The 19858-nt window shown below is 46.5% G+C and overlaps 1 protein-coding gene across 2 annotated transcripts in view; it reads left to right on the forward strand.

Moving 5' to 3' along the window:
- LOC135902806 (uncharacterized) overlaps positions 1-19858 on the forward strand; it is a 70848-nt gene that overhangs the window by 21835 nt on the left and 29155 nt on the right. For both annotated transcript variants that reach the window (XM_065433073.2, XM_065433074.2), the window contains exons 2-7: positions 3031-3200; positions 7778-7904; positions 8726-8865; positions 10461-10569; positions 11790-11962; positions 19631-19775. In XM_065433073.2, coding sequence (XP_065289145.1) covers positions 3125-3200; positions 7778-7904; positions 8726-8865; positions 10461-10569; positions 11790-11962; positions 19631-19775 — 770 coding nt within the window. In that variant the 5' untranslated portion in view covers positions 3031-3124. The remainder of the gene's footprint in view (positions 1-3030; positions 3201-7777; positions 7905-8725; positions 8866-10460; positions 10570-11789; positions 11963-19630; positions 19776-19858) is intronic.

Consider the following 19858-nt stretch of genomic DNA (forward strand, 5'->3'; position numbering starts at 1 on the left):
CCTACGGCATTTTCCTACAGTTTCTCCTACGGTTGGTACCCTGATAGTCTCGCGAGACCATTCGTTTCTTGTGGAATTATTACGTCTGGCTTGTTTTAGTTTTTAGATATTCGCCTTTTTATTTCGGTAACTTGCGCAATTCCATTGCCATGTGGTATATGAACTTTTTCTCTGCCTGGTCATGATTATGCTGTCATTATCGAGGCCGTCGAATCTGGTATCGGCGGCTTCAGCAGTAAGAGAGACTTGGGAGTTGCCTGGACTGTTTCTGTGAGGGGTTCCGCATAACTTATTAATGAAGCGCCATAAATGCACAGGCTCTTTAGACTTCACCTGCGGCATTCGCATATCGCTGCCCTAGTGTGTGTGTAGCGGTTATTTGTGTATCTTGCATAAATTCTCTCGCGTAAAAACATGGCCATGCCAAATGTTATGGCCTGCTATGATTCGGTCGACGGCCTTTTCACCCGAGCATAAAATTAGATTTTGGGTTGGGAAGAAGAAAAAAGAAGCAAGGAAATAACATGTAATTCGAATGTGCTTCAGGGGTCCCTACTTATGTAGCTACTTTCAGGCACGATCGTTTCCTTATCAGCCAGCGATCGTGCGCCTGCCGCCCCTAATAATCATTAACGATATATAAGGCGACCTCCACGTCCTTGGACAATCCACGTCATGGACGGGAGCCTTTCGCGGGTGTTTTGTCTCTGTCCAATGCATGTCGGCTCAAACATATGCTTGCGGTTTTCCGGATTGCATCACGCCGGCTCATAATCTGCTGTTCTATGTGAAACACGACAGCCGTTCCATCCATTATGTGCCTTTGTTTTTCATTGATTGATTGATTGATTGATTGATTGATTGATTGATTGATTGATTGATTGATTGATTGATTGATTGATTGATTGATTGATTGACAATGAAGCACTTGTCGCAAACATGCTTGAACATGAAGCCACTACAAAAAGAGAAACAAAACGCCACGTCATGCAGTTGCCGTTAGGCATAAGTCAATAGCTTAAATAAATCAATAATACAAGATAACGCCAGCAACACAAAAATATGATAATTGTCAGAACATATATGGCAATATCACTTAAATGAAAACTTATTCAGGTTTTGCGTCTCTTCTTACATCTCATGTCGTGGGAAATTGGTTTCGCTACTGTTGTCATTAGGTTTAATTGTGAAATACTAACGACCTCAGGTAAGAGAAATGGAGCTAGCTGGCAAATGCCCCCAACGTGGAAGGGCACAACGCCACCCAATTCAAGAGGGAAAAGGTCACCGGAAAAAGGATAGGGAGCGAAGAACAGGAGAAAGAGTAGGAGGGAAAGGGCACGACGAGCAAAGTACAGGGCACAGAATAAGAGAAGAAAGGGTAGAGAACACAAGAACAGAACCTGCATCTGTGTCACGCACTCGCAGGTTGTCGCTTAGCGTCGGGCAAATGGTTTAAAAATTCATTAAATAATTCAATTATTAATAGCTTCATTCATTCGGTCATTACCTCTGTTATATTATACTATACATTTAAGCGACTTCACCACTGTTTGAAGGTCAGGGAATTTTCTTGTAAGGGTGACGTCTTTCCTTATTTCTTTTTTGTTGCAACTGCTCGAGATTGGAACAGTTTGCCATCGAGCATTTTATACATCACAGAAAATGATGCTTTTTTCCACGCATTGAAACAATTTGTTCATGTATTCATTCAAGTTTGTAACCTCCCCGCTGTAATGCCCTATGGGGCGATGCAGGTAACTAATAAATAATAAATAAATAAATAAATAAATCTTAACGATACTTCTCAGGGCGTTACACAGAGGGCGATGTAAAATCCTAATTAATTATGCTACAGTTTAATATGATACCTAACGCATTTTGCATACTTATATGCACATGATACGTGGAATACATTATCATTGCTACTTTAAATAACCATATAAAATGAACGCAAACGGAAAATTTCTGAAATAATGACTCACGCAATGATACAGGTATGCACGCACAGCCATCACACACGAATAAAAGGGAAACACCCGCAAGGTACTTGGACACATAAAATATACCCTGTAATTCACATAAATATCAGGTACAAAGACTAAAAACGAAAGAAATTAGTCTAAAAAGGAACTGAAACAATAATAGACTACGTCACGGATCAAAATGTTCAATCGGGTGCCTAAACACGCCACCTCGAAAAATAATACGGGCTACGCGAGTTTGATTCATGTTAGACGTGTGACAAGCGGGAAGCATAATGCCGTTCGCTCTAGTACATGGTAAGCCGTCAGCCAAGCCGTAAATAACTCCGTGTTTGACGTCTATATGTGCTCATCTCCCAGGCTATGGCATTTGCGCTCATGAGCACATATTTGCTATACCGCTTATCACACCCTTCTAAATCCCCAATCGATTCACGAACACGGGTTTTTTTCTGTCTGTATCTATCTAATCTGATAACCCTGTTATGGTTTTTTTTGCTTTTTTATCATCCATGGTAGGGTATTTACTGACGCTTCCTCTGACCAACGGGTCGTTGATAGAAACGACGCAAGCTTCGTAACAGGAGTTAGTGCTAAATACGACCGCAACGAAAGAGGAAGTAAACAGGACGGGCTCTGGCTTTCCACAAATTGTTTATTCGTTCATTTACTGAAAGGAGAACACTACCCGTTGTCCGTCAGAGCCCTCGCCTGTGAGCGACTTCATTTACTAATTTATTCTCACGTTTATCATCTACGTCGCGCTTAACTTCGAAGAGTTGCGCCATCCTCCGTGAAACAAGCGCACGGGGGGCAGATTTCTGGAATAATCAGTTTCCCGCAAGAGCTGCAACACCGTCTCTCACAGCTAAATCTACCGATACTCCACTTGTCTCGTATTTTACACTCTCTTCCTCCGCATGCGGGCCGATTTCGCCTGAAACTACTGCCTTATCTCATAGCCTCTTAGCTTATCTTGTCGCTCTTTCCGGTTCACGTTACCGCGCCTGCACGTTTTATATTTTTTTTCTTCTTCCCGCGCTAGGCAAGCACAACCGCTGCCCGGCACGCTTTGCAGACGCCGCTAAAAAACATCCCATTGTATCTGTCTCCGAGCTGCCGTGCGGTCGGCGTCTACCATGTTCGCAATGGGAGTCGGAAACCTTCACGCACAATGGATGCTGGCGGTGTTGCTGTTCGCCGCCTCAACCGACGGTAAGTGAGACGTCTCGTGTCCTCGCTATGTTTGTGCTTCCGCCATTGACCTCCAGTTTGGTGGTGCATGTGTTTGCGTGCGTCTGACGCCCTAAGTGTGAGACCACGTGCGCCAGAGTCCTAACTCTACAAAAGACGGTAATGTGAATTCCATCTTTTTCAAGTGCGCGGTCGAACTTTTTTATCGCAATGCGAATGCAGCAAAAAGTAATAAGGTTTCGGATTTCTGGAGAAAAGCTTTTTCACGAGAAATTGTCCCTTTCTCTTTATTTACAGCACTAGGGAACCTACACCTTCTTTGTTTAGTCCCCGAACCTGGTAGCATGGATAAATGCTGGGTTATCTGAATGAATACATCGACAAGTGGCATGCCACCTTATAGTTTCGATTTGACAGTGTTCAACTCTGCGTACTGCCTTGACATCCAGCTCTGCGTAGTTTCGGAATAAGCTGTCATCACGTGCACCTGTTGTATCATTTGAAGCAGGCTAAAACCGACGCTATTAACTAGAATGCACGATCTAGATCTAACTAGGGGCGCTATAACGTAAAACTATTCCAAACTTTTCTATTCCAATTCTGCTATCAGCCCTCCGCGATTGGTCAAAAACTTTTTTCGACCACCCCCCATTTCACCTGTCTGTCACGCGACGTTACAAAAACCGCAATACCTCCCCATCTGATATGATGTGTGCACACTGATTATGCATGATTTGACAGAAAAAAGAAAAACAGTTATTTCTGATTCGACTCCTTTTCGCCATTAGCCCTCGGCTATTGGTAAAAGGTTTTCGGGCTGCACCCACTTCACCTACCTGTCACGCGACGTCACAAAACCGCAAGAACTCACCCCGTCAAAGTGACGTGTACGCGATAAAGATGCATTAATATGCCGAACAAAACAATTTTTTTTCGGAATAGCCGCAGGCTGCCCCGTTCCGAAAGGAATAAAAGATAGCTGCCGCCGATTGCTGAGACGCTGGCTACTCGCACCTGCCGGAGAGCATGGGTGTATTTGCGTATAATAAAACTTCTTGCATTACCGTGTAACGTTTTTAAGCACTTTCGACACGTTTACTACCTCATTCTGCCAACTATTCTTTGCTGAGGGTCAATTTTAGCTTCATTCTTAAGCTTCCGTTGCATGCCGCCGCGATTTTCGACCAGCCACCACAAGCTAAGTAAGGGAAAGCCGACCAATCGCAGACACCGGCACCACCCTCTTCATCCGGTTATCGGTTTTCAGTGCACTGGCTCTGCCCTAGTGAATCCCTCTCCACTTGAGCGTTCTCCTCGCCTCTTGTCAGCCAATTAGATTCAACAAGCCGCTCAGTGTAGGCAATGTTATTCGTTTTTCAAGCAAACAAAAGGGACCTCCTATGAACGAGGAGAGCGTTTGATTGGTCTGTTCAGACAACCCTATGGGTGACCGCCCGGTGCTTGCGTCGGTGGTTACGCAAATTTGACGTCAGGAAATTGGAATAGAAACATATTGGAATAGTTTTACGTTATAGGGCCCTAGATCCCGTGGCCGGGATCGGATCCCGGCCACGGCGGCCGCATTTCGATGGGGGCGAAATGCGAAAACACCCGCGTACTTAGAATTAGGTGCACGTTAAAGAACCCCAGGTGGTCGAAATTTCCGGAGTCCCCCACTACGGCGTGCCGTATAATCAGAAAGTGGTTTTGTCACGTAAAACCCCATAATTTAATTTTTTAATTTAACTACTGCGGGGACGGTAGAGTATCTGTCTCCCCTGCAAGAGGACCATGGTTCAAATCCCGGTGCCGCGCTATTCTCCACCGGAAAATACAAACAAAAACCGTGTGTTGAGAAAATTGCACAAACAGGCCTGGAGTGCGGCCTGATCCCGGCGACCAGAACCGGTAACGCACTCTCTCACCAGAGCAGGATTGGCCACCCTGGTGCAGTACTTGGCCACAACCTCCCATATGAATACAACAATCAAACAACGAATACTACGAAACAAATGTACAAGAACGAGAAAGACTTAATCAGATTGTCGGCGGCTAGAGACAAAAAAAAAGTTTACACTGACAATTCATACGTGTTTTGTGTGCCACAGCACCGATACTTCAAATGCAATTGTGAACGGAAAAATCGAAAGGCAGGGCTTACTGACGTAAAGGAATGAGCAGAGCAGTTTTTTTGGAGGAGCAGGACTGACGCCACAACAGTAGGAAGGGACCTATTTATTGACTTTAATTGCAGTACATACATACGTGACAGAGCACCAAACTACGAGTCAGTGCTTTCACAATGCCCGCCTAAAGTCTGTTAACGAGTCTGTGACACGCACTCGGGAACCCCATTAGATCTAACAGGTTTTAAGTCATTTGTTGCTCTAAATCGCAAATTTCAGTGGACAATAACGAAACAGATTTTGCAGTCAAATGAATAAACCCATATGTGCGGCCTCGCCGCAGTGATGAAGCCTGTAGTCAGAAGGGTAGAAAACACGGGGCCGCCAAGGAAAGCCATAGAAATAAGGTCCGAAACTACGCAGAGCTGGATGTTAAAGCAGTACGCAGAGTTGAACACTGTCAAATCAAAACTATAAGGTTGCATGCCACTTATTGATGTATCAATTCAGATAAAATCTAAAGGCAGCTCTAAATAAATCTTGCATCCACAAAGTAGAAAGCAGCTTTAACAACCAAGTTACAAGGATGCGCCTAGTCGGTTTCCCTTCACATTTGGTTTCTACCGTCTGTGATAAGCTTCTTCAAAATATCAAACAGCTCTTCTCTTTGTTAATGCCCTCATTAACAAAGAGAAACCAGTTTATAGGAAGAGATTACAATCTATTTCATAGTGGCACAGGGTGTCCCACAACCTCAAGAAGGTTGCGCAAAGGCACAATGTGAATCTTCTTTTCAGCGCCCTGTGTAAACTGGCCAAGATATGCCCGATGCTGACAAAGGCAAAACCCGAACCATGCTCGAAGAAAGATGCAGCGCAGTGCACGGAATGCACTAGAAATTTCGTATATGGGATACCCCTGAGCTCCAATCAGGTTTACATCGGCCAAACCTGACGGTGTTACAATGAAAGGGCGCGCGAGCACAATTGGGCCGTAAATAACAATGCAGGGGGCCATCTGGCTGAACATTGCAAACGTCACAAATGCCGTCCGTATCTTCGTGGCACCAGGTCTCAGGCACGTTCTAGAAATAGACTAGAAAGAGACATATTAGAAGCTTTCTACATGGCAAAAGACGAGGGCACGTGCATTACCTGCCCGTCAGTGGCACTTACCGAAAAAGATATTGCTTTGCTGATGCGATAGAGAGGTCGTAAAGTCACGGTAGTGCTTTTCTTGTTTTTATCTGTATAAACTCTGCTTCTGCAAATAAAGATTCAGTTGGAAGTTAGCGCCTCTCCGTCGTACATGTTCTTATTTTAGTCCGCGTCTTTGTAGCGCTCATTTATTTTCTTGAAGCATCAATCAGTTACTCGGGAAATCTGCACAGTAAAATCAACCTCTCAATGTGGCTTTCATAGGTCATGAAAAGGCACTTGGTTCAGTAGAGATGACAGCAGTCATAGAGGCATCGCGTGAAGAAAAAGTACCTGAGGCGTACGTGAATATTTTGGCAAATATCTACAAAGATCCCGCAGCTGCCATGGTTCTCCACAAGAAAAGCAGAAAGTTACCTATCAAGAAAGGCGTCACGCAAGGAGACACAATCTCTCAAATGCTATTCACTGCATGCTTGTAAGAAGTATTCAAGGTATTCAACTGGGAAGGCTTAGTAGCGAGTACCAACGTCGTATATCTCAGCAACCTTCGGTTTGCAGATGACATCGTCTTGTTCAGCAACACTGGGGACGAGTTACAACAAATGATTGAGGACCTTAACAGAGAGAGAGTGTAGGAGTAGTGTTAAAGAATAACATGCAGAAGACAAAGGTGTTCAATAGCAATGGAACAAGAGTTCAGTATTGCCAGTCAGCCTCTGTATTCTGTAAAGGAGTACGTTAACCTAGGTCGTTTACTCAAAAGGGACCTTGATCATGAGAAAGAAATTTAAAGAAGTATAAAAATTGGTTGCCGTGCGCAACCAAAACCAAAACCAAAGCAAAATTGGTTGTTCTCAATCAACATCCGCCTTGCACTCTTTGCTGGGTATTTCATGCATGAACATTAAAAGCAATAGAGTGGAAATATTCACACTAGCTATAATTGGTGCAATTCGGTGGTGTGCCAAACTCTTTCACGGGAGTTTGCCACCAGATATAAGTGAAGCACATCTGACGCCACACTCCCTTTTAAGGCTTTACCTTGGCATCGAAACCGTTAAATCTGAGAAAAACGGAGTAATAAAATCAGAGGCGCCCCATTTAACGAGAGGTGCTGCTTATAACGGCCCTTCCTAATTAGAAGGTTGGCAGAGGGGCATGGCATTCAGGAATAAAAGGCGAATAACATTGCCGCGTGTGTGTCCTCTTTTCGTCGGGATGCTATTGCGCATAAGGCCGGAAAGCGCTCGCCTAGTCAATAATTGGGCATATACTCCTATAGTTAATGCAGCTTTTCTCATTGCTCCCACAGCGTCGGATTCCCCCCGACTATGCAACGTGACGCAAGTCCAGGAGTGCTACAATGGCATCCTCGCAAGGTTTCTCAACGACTTCACACGTGGACCACTCAACGCGAGCAAACTGGAGACCCTGTGCAAGTGAGTACCATCATCCCTAACGTTCTCACAATAATACACTTGCGTTGTCTAAGGTGGACCAGATAGGCTATGAAGCTTCCTAGATAAATGCAAGTGGTAGAGTCTAACGTCTGTCATGTTTAACGTGTTATGAACGATTGTGCAATCACTGCCATACAAAATGTTCAATTCCACGGAAATTTCGGACGCCTTCATTTGGCGATGCCCTGTTGTAAGGCTTTCCGCTGTGACTGAACTTTCCAAATCGTTAAAATGGTGGGCCGTTTTCACCTTGAGTTGCCTTACACGTACACATGGCTTTGTCTAAAGTCACTCAGCCAGCAAGTTACTGCAACATCAGAAGGACACTAACTCTCGTTCATGTTCATCATTCTACTGTTCATTTTCTTGGCGGAGCATTTTTCTTTGCATAGAAACCTAAGTACACGCCCATATTTAGGCTTAAAATCCTAGGAGGACACTATGTTTGACTAGACTATGCTGGAACATGGCGGAACAGGAAGTCTTCGTACTGCGACCATGTTTGGAGAAATAGACGCGACGTCCAGAAGAGAGTGTCCAAATTGTGGTTTTGGGCAGTTTGTCAAATATTTTTTACGATCCTTTATATATACGCTGAAAAATCTAAATTTCTGGAAAAGGATGTACTGGAACCGCTAAGCCCTATTTGTAGCATAATTAGGCATATGTATGCACATATGTTGCACATTGATCAGTTGTCCTAACAACTTTAAAAAGAATGTGCGTAGTTAATCACTTTCACCATTCCTTTGTGCGACATGCATAAATGGACGTCTTTTTTTTTTACTTCCCTGGTGCAGGGAACATGACGTTGAGTCGTTGTGCAACAACGACCTACAGCCTTGTTCCGACACTCACCCTGCGCTGGCAGACATGGAGAAACTGTACAATGCAATATACGAAGACGCCTGCAACGACACGAACTTCAAACTGCTCAAATGTAAGTCGGTTCGGTAGCCTTTAGACAGAAGTGCCTGTTGTATGGTGCTCCACAAAACACTACCAACACTTCAAATAAGTGGACTTCTAACTTCACCCTGTAACTACAGCCTCCGAGTCCCATGGAGCGCCGCGGCGCCGTTCGATGGGACAGGGACAACTTTTCTCCACGCTCACGGACAACGAACACCCTCTGGCGTCCCCTGTATTGCTGCATTCTCTGCACTCAAGAAGACACGCAAAGCACTTCCCAACTGATATCTTTATTATCACCGGCTGTATTTACTTAAAGCGGCAATGCGGGCCTACCATACCCATAAACAAATGTTTCCTCTCTATGTCTCTATCTCCCGGTACCATGGTGAATGAATTCTTGTGCTAAAATGGCAAATTATTTTTTAATTGAGTCAAGCGCGAGTGGGTGTTAAGAGATTTGGGTAAATCAGCTCATTGAGCTTATTTTCTTCTTTGCTGATTGCCAGCACAGGCACAGGTGAGTTTGGTTTACCACTCTCGCCAGCGATGGTCTGCCCTATCAGGCTCTGGAGCAAATCTTTCTCCGGACTAAATCTGCTCGAGCGACCAGGCGCTTGTCGCACGAGCTACGTCGTTAGCGTGTTCAAATAGCAGTGAAAGCCATGTTACAAACCCACAGGACTCGGGTTTTGATCCCGTCGTCGTAGTGAAAATTCATTCGTTTACTTTCTTTAAGCGCATATTTCACGTTATGGTCAGCATGGTGTTTTTCCAATGGTAAGAAAAGTACGACAGCATGTTGCGTTCCTGTAGCACGTGAAGGAGAAAGCCTGCTGCACACTTGGTAATGCATTAAGCTATACGATTGGAGGGGTCAGACTTCTTGCAAGACATAACGAGCCGCAGTGTGATGTAAGCGTGTGGCAAGCCGTTGACTTCGAGCTTCGGCCTCCTCTCTACGTTGCCGTCTCGCATCGTCGCGTTGCTGCTTTCGCAGTTCGGCCTCTTCGGCTCGTTTTCGACGCTTAGCTGCGGCTTCGCGCGCTGCTGTAACGGGGCCGGACTCGCGCCGACGACGATTTCTCTTCAACTTTACGTTGCCTCCTCTCAGCAGGCCAGCACTCGCGGTCGAAAGCATTGCTCCCGCCGCTTCGCACGTCGCATCTCGTTTCTCACTTGTCGGGCATACTCGGCCACAGCGCACTTCCGAGGAGGTTATGCGATGCTTTATTGATGGTACGGTTGCTTGTTTTGGGCTTGTGCTTTAGTGAAACGTATGCTTTTCTGTGTGTTGTATGCTTACGGGACGATGGGCCATTGCCGATAGTGATATTTTTTTTGTACCACTCGACTAGACGCCGCGTTTTTTTAGGTATGAGGCATTGCAACGAGCCACTTAAGTATCTCGCCTTAAAATTGGCGAAGTGTCCCTCGTATAGTCATCACTGCGGCACCGTACATTAAAAACATGTACACTATAACAAAATGATGCAATGCCGTGAAACCCTCGTTGATCATTGTTTAACCGCCTCGTATTTTAGTACACTTGCGGTTGCCTCTCACTTAAGACACATGCAGGCTCCTTCTTTTATTTATACACTATCTTCGTTATCTTCGCAGCATTTGTGCCAATGCGCGGCTGCGCCCCACTGCCACTGATCGAGACTTGTCTGCAAGAGAAGATGAAGGAGTTTCAGATGTCCATAGATGACGCCAAGAGCAGTTGCAAGTGAGTATCGTCAAGTGAGATGCAAGTAAGCTTGTTCTGCTATCATGACCGGCCAGATCAGCTGGTGGGTGTTTGTTAGAGGTAACAAAATGGGTGGCACGACTCGATTGTGCGCACTGACGTGGTACTGAAGCAAAAAGTATGAAATGATTTCACCACTTGAACAGTTATTTCGTGCATAGGAACTTGAATATTCATGCGCTATCAGATATGTAAAAACGTCGTTGTCTTTCGGAACTTGGCCTTCGAACACACTTCAAATGTTTTAACAGACGTAATCGCGGAACAAATCAGGTGATTTAAGGCGGCCACCAGACGACCAGTCTGAAGATATTAGGTTAAGCATCGCCAGAGTGGGAGCCATCCTTTAAAAAAAAATGTGCGGACAGAGTGACCAAGGCGATGAAAACAGGTTTATCGCTCAGGTTTCATGCTTTCAGCATTTATTCTCAGTGTTTCCCAGCTGCGCCACCTCATCTTCATCGGAACATTGCCAGAGGTGCTGAGCCGAATGACAGGCAGCAGTTCAAACGTAAATCTCAGAAAAGCCACGAGCGCTGTGGCAGGCTTTAAACCGGAAACTGAGTGGTTACAATTATATCCACTACGCCGCACCTCAACCCCGTTGACATCGCCGAGTATAGGCCCCCGCATATATTATTCGCACATACTTTCGGGTGAAGATGTGTCGCTTCTGTTTTGTTCAAGCCCCAGCAAGTGCTCAGAGCATACTCCAAACGCTCCAAAAGAATATATTGCGACAATTGACACGAACACACCGCTGTTTCGTTGGTCGCAGAAAACAGGTTTGCCAGTCTAAAACCAACTTTTAGGAGAACTGTGAATCGGGCTACTTGGTATTGATTCATAATTCCCGAGTCGTAATTCAGTCCTGTAGTTTCGTGTCTCCCCTTCGTCTCCGTTGTTTGCGCTGTATTAAAGCCAACAATTAACACCATTAAATGAACAAGCGCACCTATTGTTTTACGTGGATTACTTGTGCTATGTATACAGAGCGCTCCTTGAAAGATGTGGACGATTGAAGAACGCCACAAGACGTGAAAGCATGAATAGCATCCATTCACACACCGTCATTGACGTGGCTAAACTTACCGTGTAGTATAAAATGTATTACAACCGCCTTCAAAGCTTTCACATGCTGTGTACGGATTTATTTGTCTCGCTGTGACGTCTCAGCCACCTTTTCCACCCGCGCGCAGTGGTCTTGGAGCCGCGCTCACCAGCTGTCTCATTGCGCCAGGATTGTCGTGCTTGAAGAATCGAAAACGTCCTACGTACGCTAAGAAAACAATGAAGGCCCTGGTGGAGAGCACGGGCTGCAACCCCAACGACGGGAACCCGTTTGTGCAAGGCGACCAGCAACCCCCGACAAGTGAGCCTATTATGCTTTGGTAATTGACAATATACGCTTCTCTGAAGGACCCAAGAGTCCAGTGTGCAACGAGAGAGAGTGAGAAACCTTCATTTTATCTCGAGAGGATAGCCTAGCGACAGATTTCACACCCCACTCCTGGTGAGGTGGTGAGGTATAAGAAAAAGCGCCGCCGTATAGCCCAAAAGGCGAAGCATGAATTGCGATAGCAAATCATTAGACAGCAGTGCGAAGTAAGGTTACTAGATTTATCGGCTATATAAAGTGAAGTAAACATTCTCACATTAACTAAATTGCCAACAATCTTGCTTTGCTCGCACAGCCAGACATGAACAAATCTCACTCGATGACCGCGGACACTCACTGTAAGAGCACTCGAGTTATGAGGAGCGGCAGCAGCAGCGAGCGAACGCCTCGTGCCCCCCCCCCCCCCTTCTTGGCGCACACGCTCCCCTTTCCTCCCTTTACCGCACAACGTTAGGCGAGCAGGAGGGTGTCGCTCTTCAAGCCACTATCCTTCTCAGCTCGCCTTCTTATGCCTTCCTTCACTCCTACAGCATACAGCGCCGCGGGGCCCGATGGGATGTTGTCACAGTTCGACATCATACAGAGAGAGCACCACAATGACTGACTGCGCAAATTCGCCTGGTGTGTCCGCGTAGTTTCTATCTCAATAAAAAGGTAATGTGAGAAAATAAAGCAAACATACCCTAGCACACGCGCACTCACATATATACACGTGCAAAATCAACTAACACCAGCACAAAAATTTACATTCTATCATTGAGGCCTGTAATCTACTGAAAAGCTACAAACGCCTTTGTGGGGCGCAGTTCAGAACCAGGACGCTCGCCAGGAACCAAGAACATCCCGCTGCTGAGTCGCGTGTCGTATGGCATTTCTATAGCTTTCCTCGAGACAGCACTAGTAGTAAACCACCTGCAAACACAGATTAAGTGGTCCAAGTCCTCGTCAACAGCTCAGGTTGGGCACAATGCCGTGCTGGAAAAACGCCTCATGGCAAGCATGATCAAGAGTACAATAAGAAATACTAAACATAAACAGAGTACACCGTCAACGCCCGTCGTAGGCACAAAAAACTGCTCATGCAGTAATGCAGTTCTTGGAATGCACCGGGCTGAGCGACCGTTTACAGCCCTCCTATGTATACCCCCACGTGCACGCTGTGCTCACGCTTTCTTTCTGAACAATGAGCGACGCAACCGATGGAAATGCTTCGTGTGCCACTGCTGCTCAACGAGCTGCCCGAGCAGAGGCTCAGCGCCACCGCCGAGAGCACCCTGCCGCTCAGAAATAAATTATTTGCCACAAGATATCGCGAGCTTAAAACATCTAAACAGCTGCGCTCAAAATTCACATTAGGAAGTATCGTAATCATCGGTGAAATCTTTATTTCAGTTTACACTTATCTCCAATGTAGGGTGCCAAATCGGACGCTGGTGTGGTTGAACGCCTGTTTTTCCTCTATTTGCCTTCTCTCTCTCTACCTGCCCACAATCTCTCTGTCTCTCTGCCTTTCTTGTCCCACCATTCGCGCATTTAGCCACGTTTCTGAGAGATGAACCACAAACAAAATTCATCATGCCCTAAAAAAATGACTGTGGCTTAGCTAAGGTTAAGCCCAGGATGCGAAGCATACTAGCCTTTATTTTAGTAGTTGAACCACTGTTTAGCCTGGTGAAATGCTGTTGCTTGGCTATATTTGGTTCGGCTAGACGAAGAAACAACTCATGCGTTACTCTGCTTCGCCTTCAAGAGTTGAACGCAACAGCGTTCCCGTCGACCCGCCAAGGGGTGTAAGAAAATGGGCTACGGCGCAGCGACTACGCGCCCCGCATTGGACGCGGTGAGCGTCGAGCAACGCAGCGTTCGGCGCGGCAACGAAATGTGCGCCTGAGCAAGCGACGCACGCCTGAGCCTTAGAAACAGCTCGTTTCTAAGGCAACACCGCATTCACTAGAGGCGCTTTTGTACCGCTTTGAAGCATCGCACTCGTGGCTCAGTGGTAGCGTCTCCGTCTCACACTCCGGAGACCCTGGTTCGATTCCCACCCAGCCCATCTTGAAAGAGTTGAGCGAAAGCCACCTAGAAAATCAGTCTCTGTAGCACGCCGCAACCTTCGCTTCTCATTCCAACGAGCAGCTCTGTCTCCAGGAGGCATCTCACCTCGTGAGTGTCTAGCAGAGGCAAGCGCAGCTGCTTATATACCGCCGCGAGCGACGGTGCGAGTTGGAGCCCCGTTTCTCCTTTGTCGTGACGTCACGGTGTCACGTGGTATTGAAGGCGACACCGCCGCGCCTGAGGAGCTGGGTTGAGCTCTCGTAATATGCTTCGCATAAAATGTTGCTCAAAATATAGTGATAAAGACCGCTAGTAAACAAATTTTTCTACGGGCCCCGACCTCTACCGGTCCCCCCACTTCCATCGCACTTGTCCTCGTCGCAAGCTGTACGCTCCCCTTTGACCAATTAACTATGCATTTGATGGCGCATTTTTTCTTGGTGGCGGAGAATACAATCGGCGATGTTCCATGCATGAAATATTCCTTTTTTCAATCCACTCAGTGCTGCCAGCGGGTGTCCGTGGTCCTCGAGGGAGATGTCTTCTTGTTTGCCTGTGCGCGTGTAACACCATCACAGCTGATGTAGTTCGTAAGCGAATGCTTACTACAGTTTGTACATCGGTAAAGCTTTACTTCGTGCAGCTGTCTCATGATTTGCTGTCGCAATCGATGCTTCGCCTTTTGGGCGCAACTGCAACATTCTTTTTTTCAGGAAGGTTCATGATCCTGCACTGAACGAAAGGCGAAAAGGGAAGTTTGATTTGGTTACAGAGAACTTCCGGTATTGTGGTGTGGATCGGAAAAATCACAATCATATGCTTCACCTCACGACTTTGAAACAAAAACGAAATTTTCCGCCTCGTCCTGGTGCCATATTATATTGTGGGGTAGCGAGTGATAAGAGGAGATTGTGCGCATGGGGTCACAAACAGCAATTCTTTTCATAGGTAGACTAGTGTCTCAAACTACCAACATGTTGCAACAGAAATAGGTAACACGCAGTGTAGCGACAGGGTGCTCTGCTGGCAAACCGCGACGCAGGTTCCCTCGACATGAGGTACTGCGCCTACCAATGTTCTGTGAGCATGCCAAAGTGGATTCTCATTTTGAGACTAGCTACGCATCGGTTTCAAATACCTCAAGTTTAGGTATATTTGAATTGTGAAATTTTCTTATGGAATCCTCACGAACGCATACTCTTATCGTTTGGGAATGGCCAAGAGCCCGATGTGCGACTCCTGTGGGTGCGAGGAAACCATCGAGCACCTATTGTGTACTTGCCCTCGCTACGATGTACAACGCCTCTCTCTGCGGGCAACATTACAGCGACTTGACTCAAGCCCGTTCACCGAGTCAAAGATAGTCGGTCCGTGGCCACACCCGACACTAGCACAAAAACGATTAGTGCACTACTAATACAATATTTGAAGTTCACCGGCTTAAGAGACCGCTTATAGTGTCCCTCCCACACTCACTCAGTGCTTACTATCTCCCTTTTAGAGCGCAGCTCTTTGGCGTCCGTTCCTGGGTTTCGCGTCGTCGTCGGCGTTGTTGTCGTCGGCCTCGTAACCAGCTCGCCGACGAATATGCTGCTCCGCCGCCGCGCACGCGCGCTGTCGGCTCTCCGGGCGAGGGAGGATGATGGAAGGGAGGAGGAGAGACTGTGGAGGAGGGCTGGCTACACAAATGGCTCTTTGGCGTCCGTTCCTGGGTTTCGCGTCGTCGTCGGCGTTGTCGTCGGCCTCGTAACCAGCTCGCCGACGAATCTGCTCCGCCGCCGCGCATGCGCGCTGTCGGCTCTCCAGGCGAGGGAGGATGATGGAAGGGAGGAGGAGAGACTGTGGAGGAGGGCTGGCTACACAAATGGCTCTTTGGCGTCCGTTCCTGGGTTTCGCGTCGGCGTTGTCGTCGGCCTCGTAACCAGCTCCGCCCCCCTTTCATCCCCCCAGCGCTAGCAGCGACCGACTGATACGGCTTTCGTGAGTCCGCTACCGCACTCACGAAAGACGTCGTGCACTTCCTGCAACTCGCATTAACCGTCCATAGATCCACACCGATGTTAGTAGTGGGGGACTTTAATGTTGACATAAAGACAAACAGCAATTTCCTAACACTTATGCGGGAGAACATCCCGTTCCTCTCGCTCGTAACGCGTCCCACGGCTGTGACAACCTCGCGAGGCACTTGTATAGATCTCGTCTTTGAGGATCAAGCATTGGTGTACCAAGTCGAACATATATCAGTCTATTTCTCCGACCACAAAGCTTCCTTCATGACTGTCAAGAACTGTTAGTGGAGTCTTTGTTAAAGGAATACGTGTGAAAAATAAAAAAAAATTCTGTGATAGCGCATACATGTGTTGCTCGATTTCTTTGCCTCAATCTATCGAAAAGGTGAAACAGCTTATTTGCTGCGCTCAAATTTCGCATTAGGAAGTAACGTAATCGTCGGTAATTTTTTCTTCTTCCTATTCCCCCCCAGTGTAGCGTAGCAAACCGGGTGCTCATTTGGTTGGCCTCCCTGCCTTTCCTTTCTTCGCTTTCTCTCTCTCTCTCTCTCTTATAGAATCCAATACGAATAATAAAGAGAAACAACCACCTAATAGGGAATTGAGTATCGATGAATTTTTTTCATCTTTAAATGAAGTAGGGGTGCCGAAATATTTAAATTTCAAAATCGAATCAAATATGAATATCCAATAGAAAACACCACCTAATATCGAATCGAACATCGAATATTTTCTCATTTCCAAAACAACATGAGATGTGAACTTCGCGCGCAAATTTCTTGAATATAAATGTCAGGCGTATATACATTATTTGACGCATTTACGTAATATCATCCCCAACTAGGGCCTTGCAAATAAGATGCAAGTGTTTTCAGACATCTCAGGTACCACGGCGATGAAAGTAATGAAACGTGGCAACAGCGCGTCATTGGATACATACGCAATGTTGTGCTCATTGAATGCTCATTGCGAATTGTTTTCAAAAGATTAAAATATGGTGAGACTGGCCAAATAATAAATAAATAATAGACGTCCTAAATCAGACTGCTTCAGTGCAATCGCGCTTGTCTAATGCGGTACAACGGCCGGCTGCGGACAGAGCAACACTCGCTTTTAGAGGTAGTTGCCTGTGTGCGGCATCTTGTTTTCTACCAGAGCCTCAAGCAGTCGGGCGTCATGGCCATACGAGGCCTTATCACTCCGCCGGCATACAAACCGTGTAATCGTTTCTCGCCATCGACGGCGACCAGATCGGCGCTTTCGCATTGCAGGCTGTGCACAGCCGCACCTCTGGGCAATAAGCAGCTTCGAGCATCCGTCATTTGTAACGCACCTTGTGATGGTTGGCGTGTGCCCAGTGTTTACTGCCACTCGACTTCGATGTAATCACTCGACCGTGCGCCGATTATCAAAGGCCACTTTCACCTGTCACGGCACGATCGCTTATCTTTAACGGATGCGCTTGCTGCGCACACTGCATTCCACTTATCGCCAACAGTTGTCGTTGCACTCGTGGTACGCAAAGCACGCGAAACCAAAAGCATCTATTTGTTCACCATAGCTCCCGGTAAACGTTGCGGGCTGACGTCGCCTAGATAAGGTCACACAAGTCCGCGATGCGTGCATGTTCGAAATGTTCCTTCGTGGTTTGCTACCGAATTCGCTAGGGAACTTGAGAGCGCTGCCGTGCTTCAGCTATCGCGCTAATGAAATGACCACGCAACAATTTTTTTTATAGTGTCACTCCGCCGATGTATAGAGCATTCCATTGTCGTTTGACATATACCCTACGTCGGGCGAACTGGAAGGTGCCTGAATGAAAAACCAAGACAGTAGAAATACGCCTGAAAGGCTGATTGCTTTCCATTGCAGAATGCAGAAGACGCGGTTGCACTGCATTCCTTGAAAAAGCACCTCGTTGCTCAGATCGGACATCAAGCAGAAAAGCATGCAACAACAAACAAACGAAAACCGTGCAAATATTGAAGCGTTTTGCGTGTTTCCGGTGAAGTTTAGCGGCTGCATCAAGTCACCGTCTGTCACTTTCAGTGGCAAAGGACTTTCTTTGGTACGCAATATAGGCGTACCTAGACTGCGCTTCAAATGTGTTTGTTTTTTGTCTGTTCTTTTCCTCTCGCGCATTATATCTACTTGCTGAGCGAATTCTTCATTCTGCACGAAGTATTACTTTCAACCTCGCGCTACTATTTAGGATTTACGAGTGGCATTCCAGTTGTCTCATGAGGTACACCCGGCATGGTCGCTTTGGTGGATATTCTATGTTTGACGCTTGTACTCGTCTGCTCTTGTAACTTCGCAGCGAAATATGTTCTACACGATAATGAGGTATCCTTTACGACGACGCCGAAAGGTACGTCGTTCTAATGGCACGCTAAACGTGATGCCACAATACTCATTAATGAGTGCGAAAGCAACGGAAGATATAGAGTTAGTACGATACAGGAGGACATATGCCATGAGTTTGGATGGTCGCTGATGCCACATGGAGTAGTTCTCCACGTGATTGCTGAACTCGCGCGTTTTGCTAAAACCGAAATTACCGGATATTGCGTGCCAAAACACGCAATGCTTGTAAATCTTGCGTACTGACATTTTTTTCACGTACCTCACTACTGTAAATTTCGCAGAATTTTTCGTTAGTTGGCTCGACTGTCTGGCTTGTTTTCTTTATTGCCGCATTTGTACTTGTGTTGTTGCCTTTTATTATTTTGCAGTTTGATTATGTGCTCCCATATGCAGTGCCCTCCACTGGGACCTTAGGGCAAATAAATTAAATATAAATGAAAACCACGATCCTATTGCGAGGTACACCCTAGTGGTGGACTCCGAATTAATTTTTAATCCCTGGGTTTTATTTCATTTAACGTGCCCGCTGTGCACGGTACACGAGCATTTTCACGTTCTGCCCCCATTTGAATATGGCCTCTGCGTGGGTGGATCGAACTCAGGACCAAGAGCTCAGCAACGCAATGCTATAGCCACTGAATGACGACGGCGGGTGAAATGATTTATTATTTGCGATGTTACATAAGTCTCATTGTCGTTATGCTTTCCTTTTTTTGTGCTTCCCTGATGTTAGCGCTGGTGCCACTTTTGCGTCAATGAAGTCAACACAGCTTCAGCTATCTCTGCAACTACAGCAGAGCTTCATTTTCTACACCTTTCTGCTCCTAAGCCCAGAAAGGTATTCGATTCAAATCCAGGAAAAGGCGTGTGCAACTCGATGAAGCAGAATGCAAAAAGCATTCGAGCAGTTGGGCTTCAGTGCTACTCAAAACAAGCGTACGCGTCCCAGGTCCAACAAGTCCTTCAACTGCAATGTCTATCATAGTCCGGGTGCAGCTTAAAACCCTAGATTCTAGCAATCAGTGGTGAGGTTAGAGCAGCCACTGAAGCGCAACATCAAGAATTCCCAAATGTCCAGCAGGTTTTCACAATCTGGGAACTGTTCTTGGACACACATTTGCCTGTTGTGAGCCGCCACCAAATAACCTACCTTAAATGACTGTTATTGTCAACTTATCTGCTTTGCTTCATTTTTTTCTATACGTTGAAGGACCCAATGGCGATGGAAACACGTGCTCGTACAAGCAACTCAAGCGATGCCATGAAAAGCAGATCAACGACATCCGGACGACAATGTCGAAAATCCTCGCCAAAGGACTGCTACCCGACGACGACTTCAGCGGGGCGATATGCAGGTAGGCAGACGCGAATGCGCGCAGACAGACAACCGCGCCTAAGGTTAAAGAGATAGAGCACTGATAGTGGTACGGTGCCATCG

The sequence above is a fragment of the Dermacentor albipictus genome, chromosome 1, assembly GCF_038994185.2.
Source record: "Dermacentor albipictus isolate Rhodes 1998 colony chromosome 1, USDA_Dalb.pri_finalv2, whole genome shotgun sequence".
Classification (NCBI taxonomy): Eukaryota; Metazoa; Arthropoda; class Arachnida; order Ixodida; family Ixodidae; genus Dermacentor; species Dermacentor albipictus.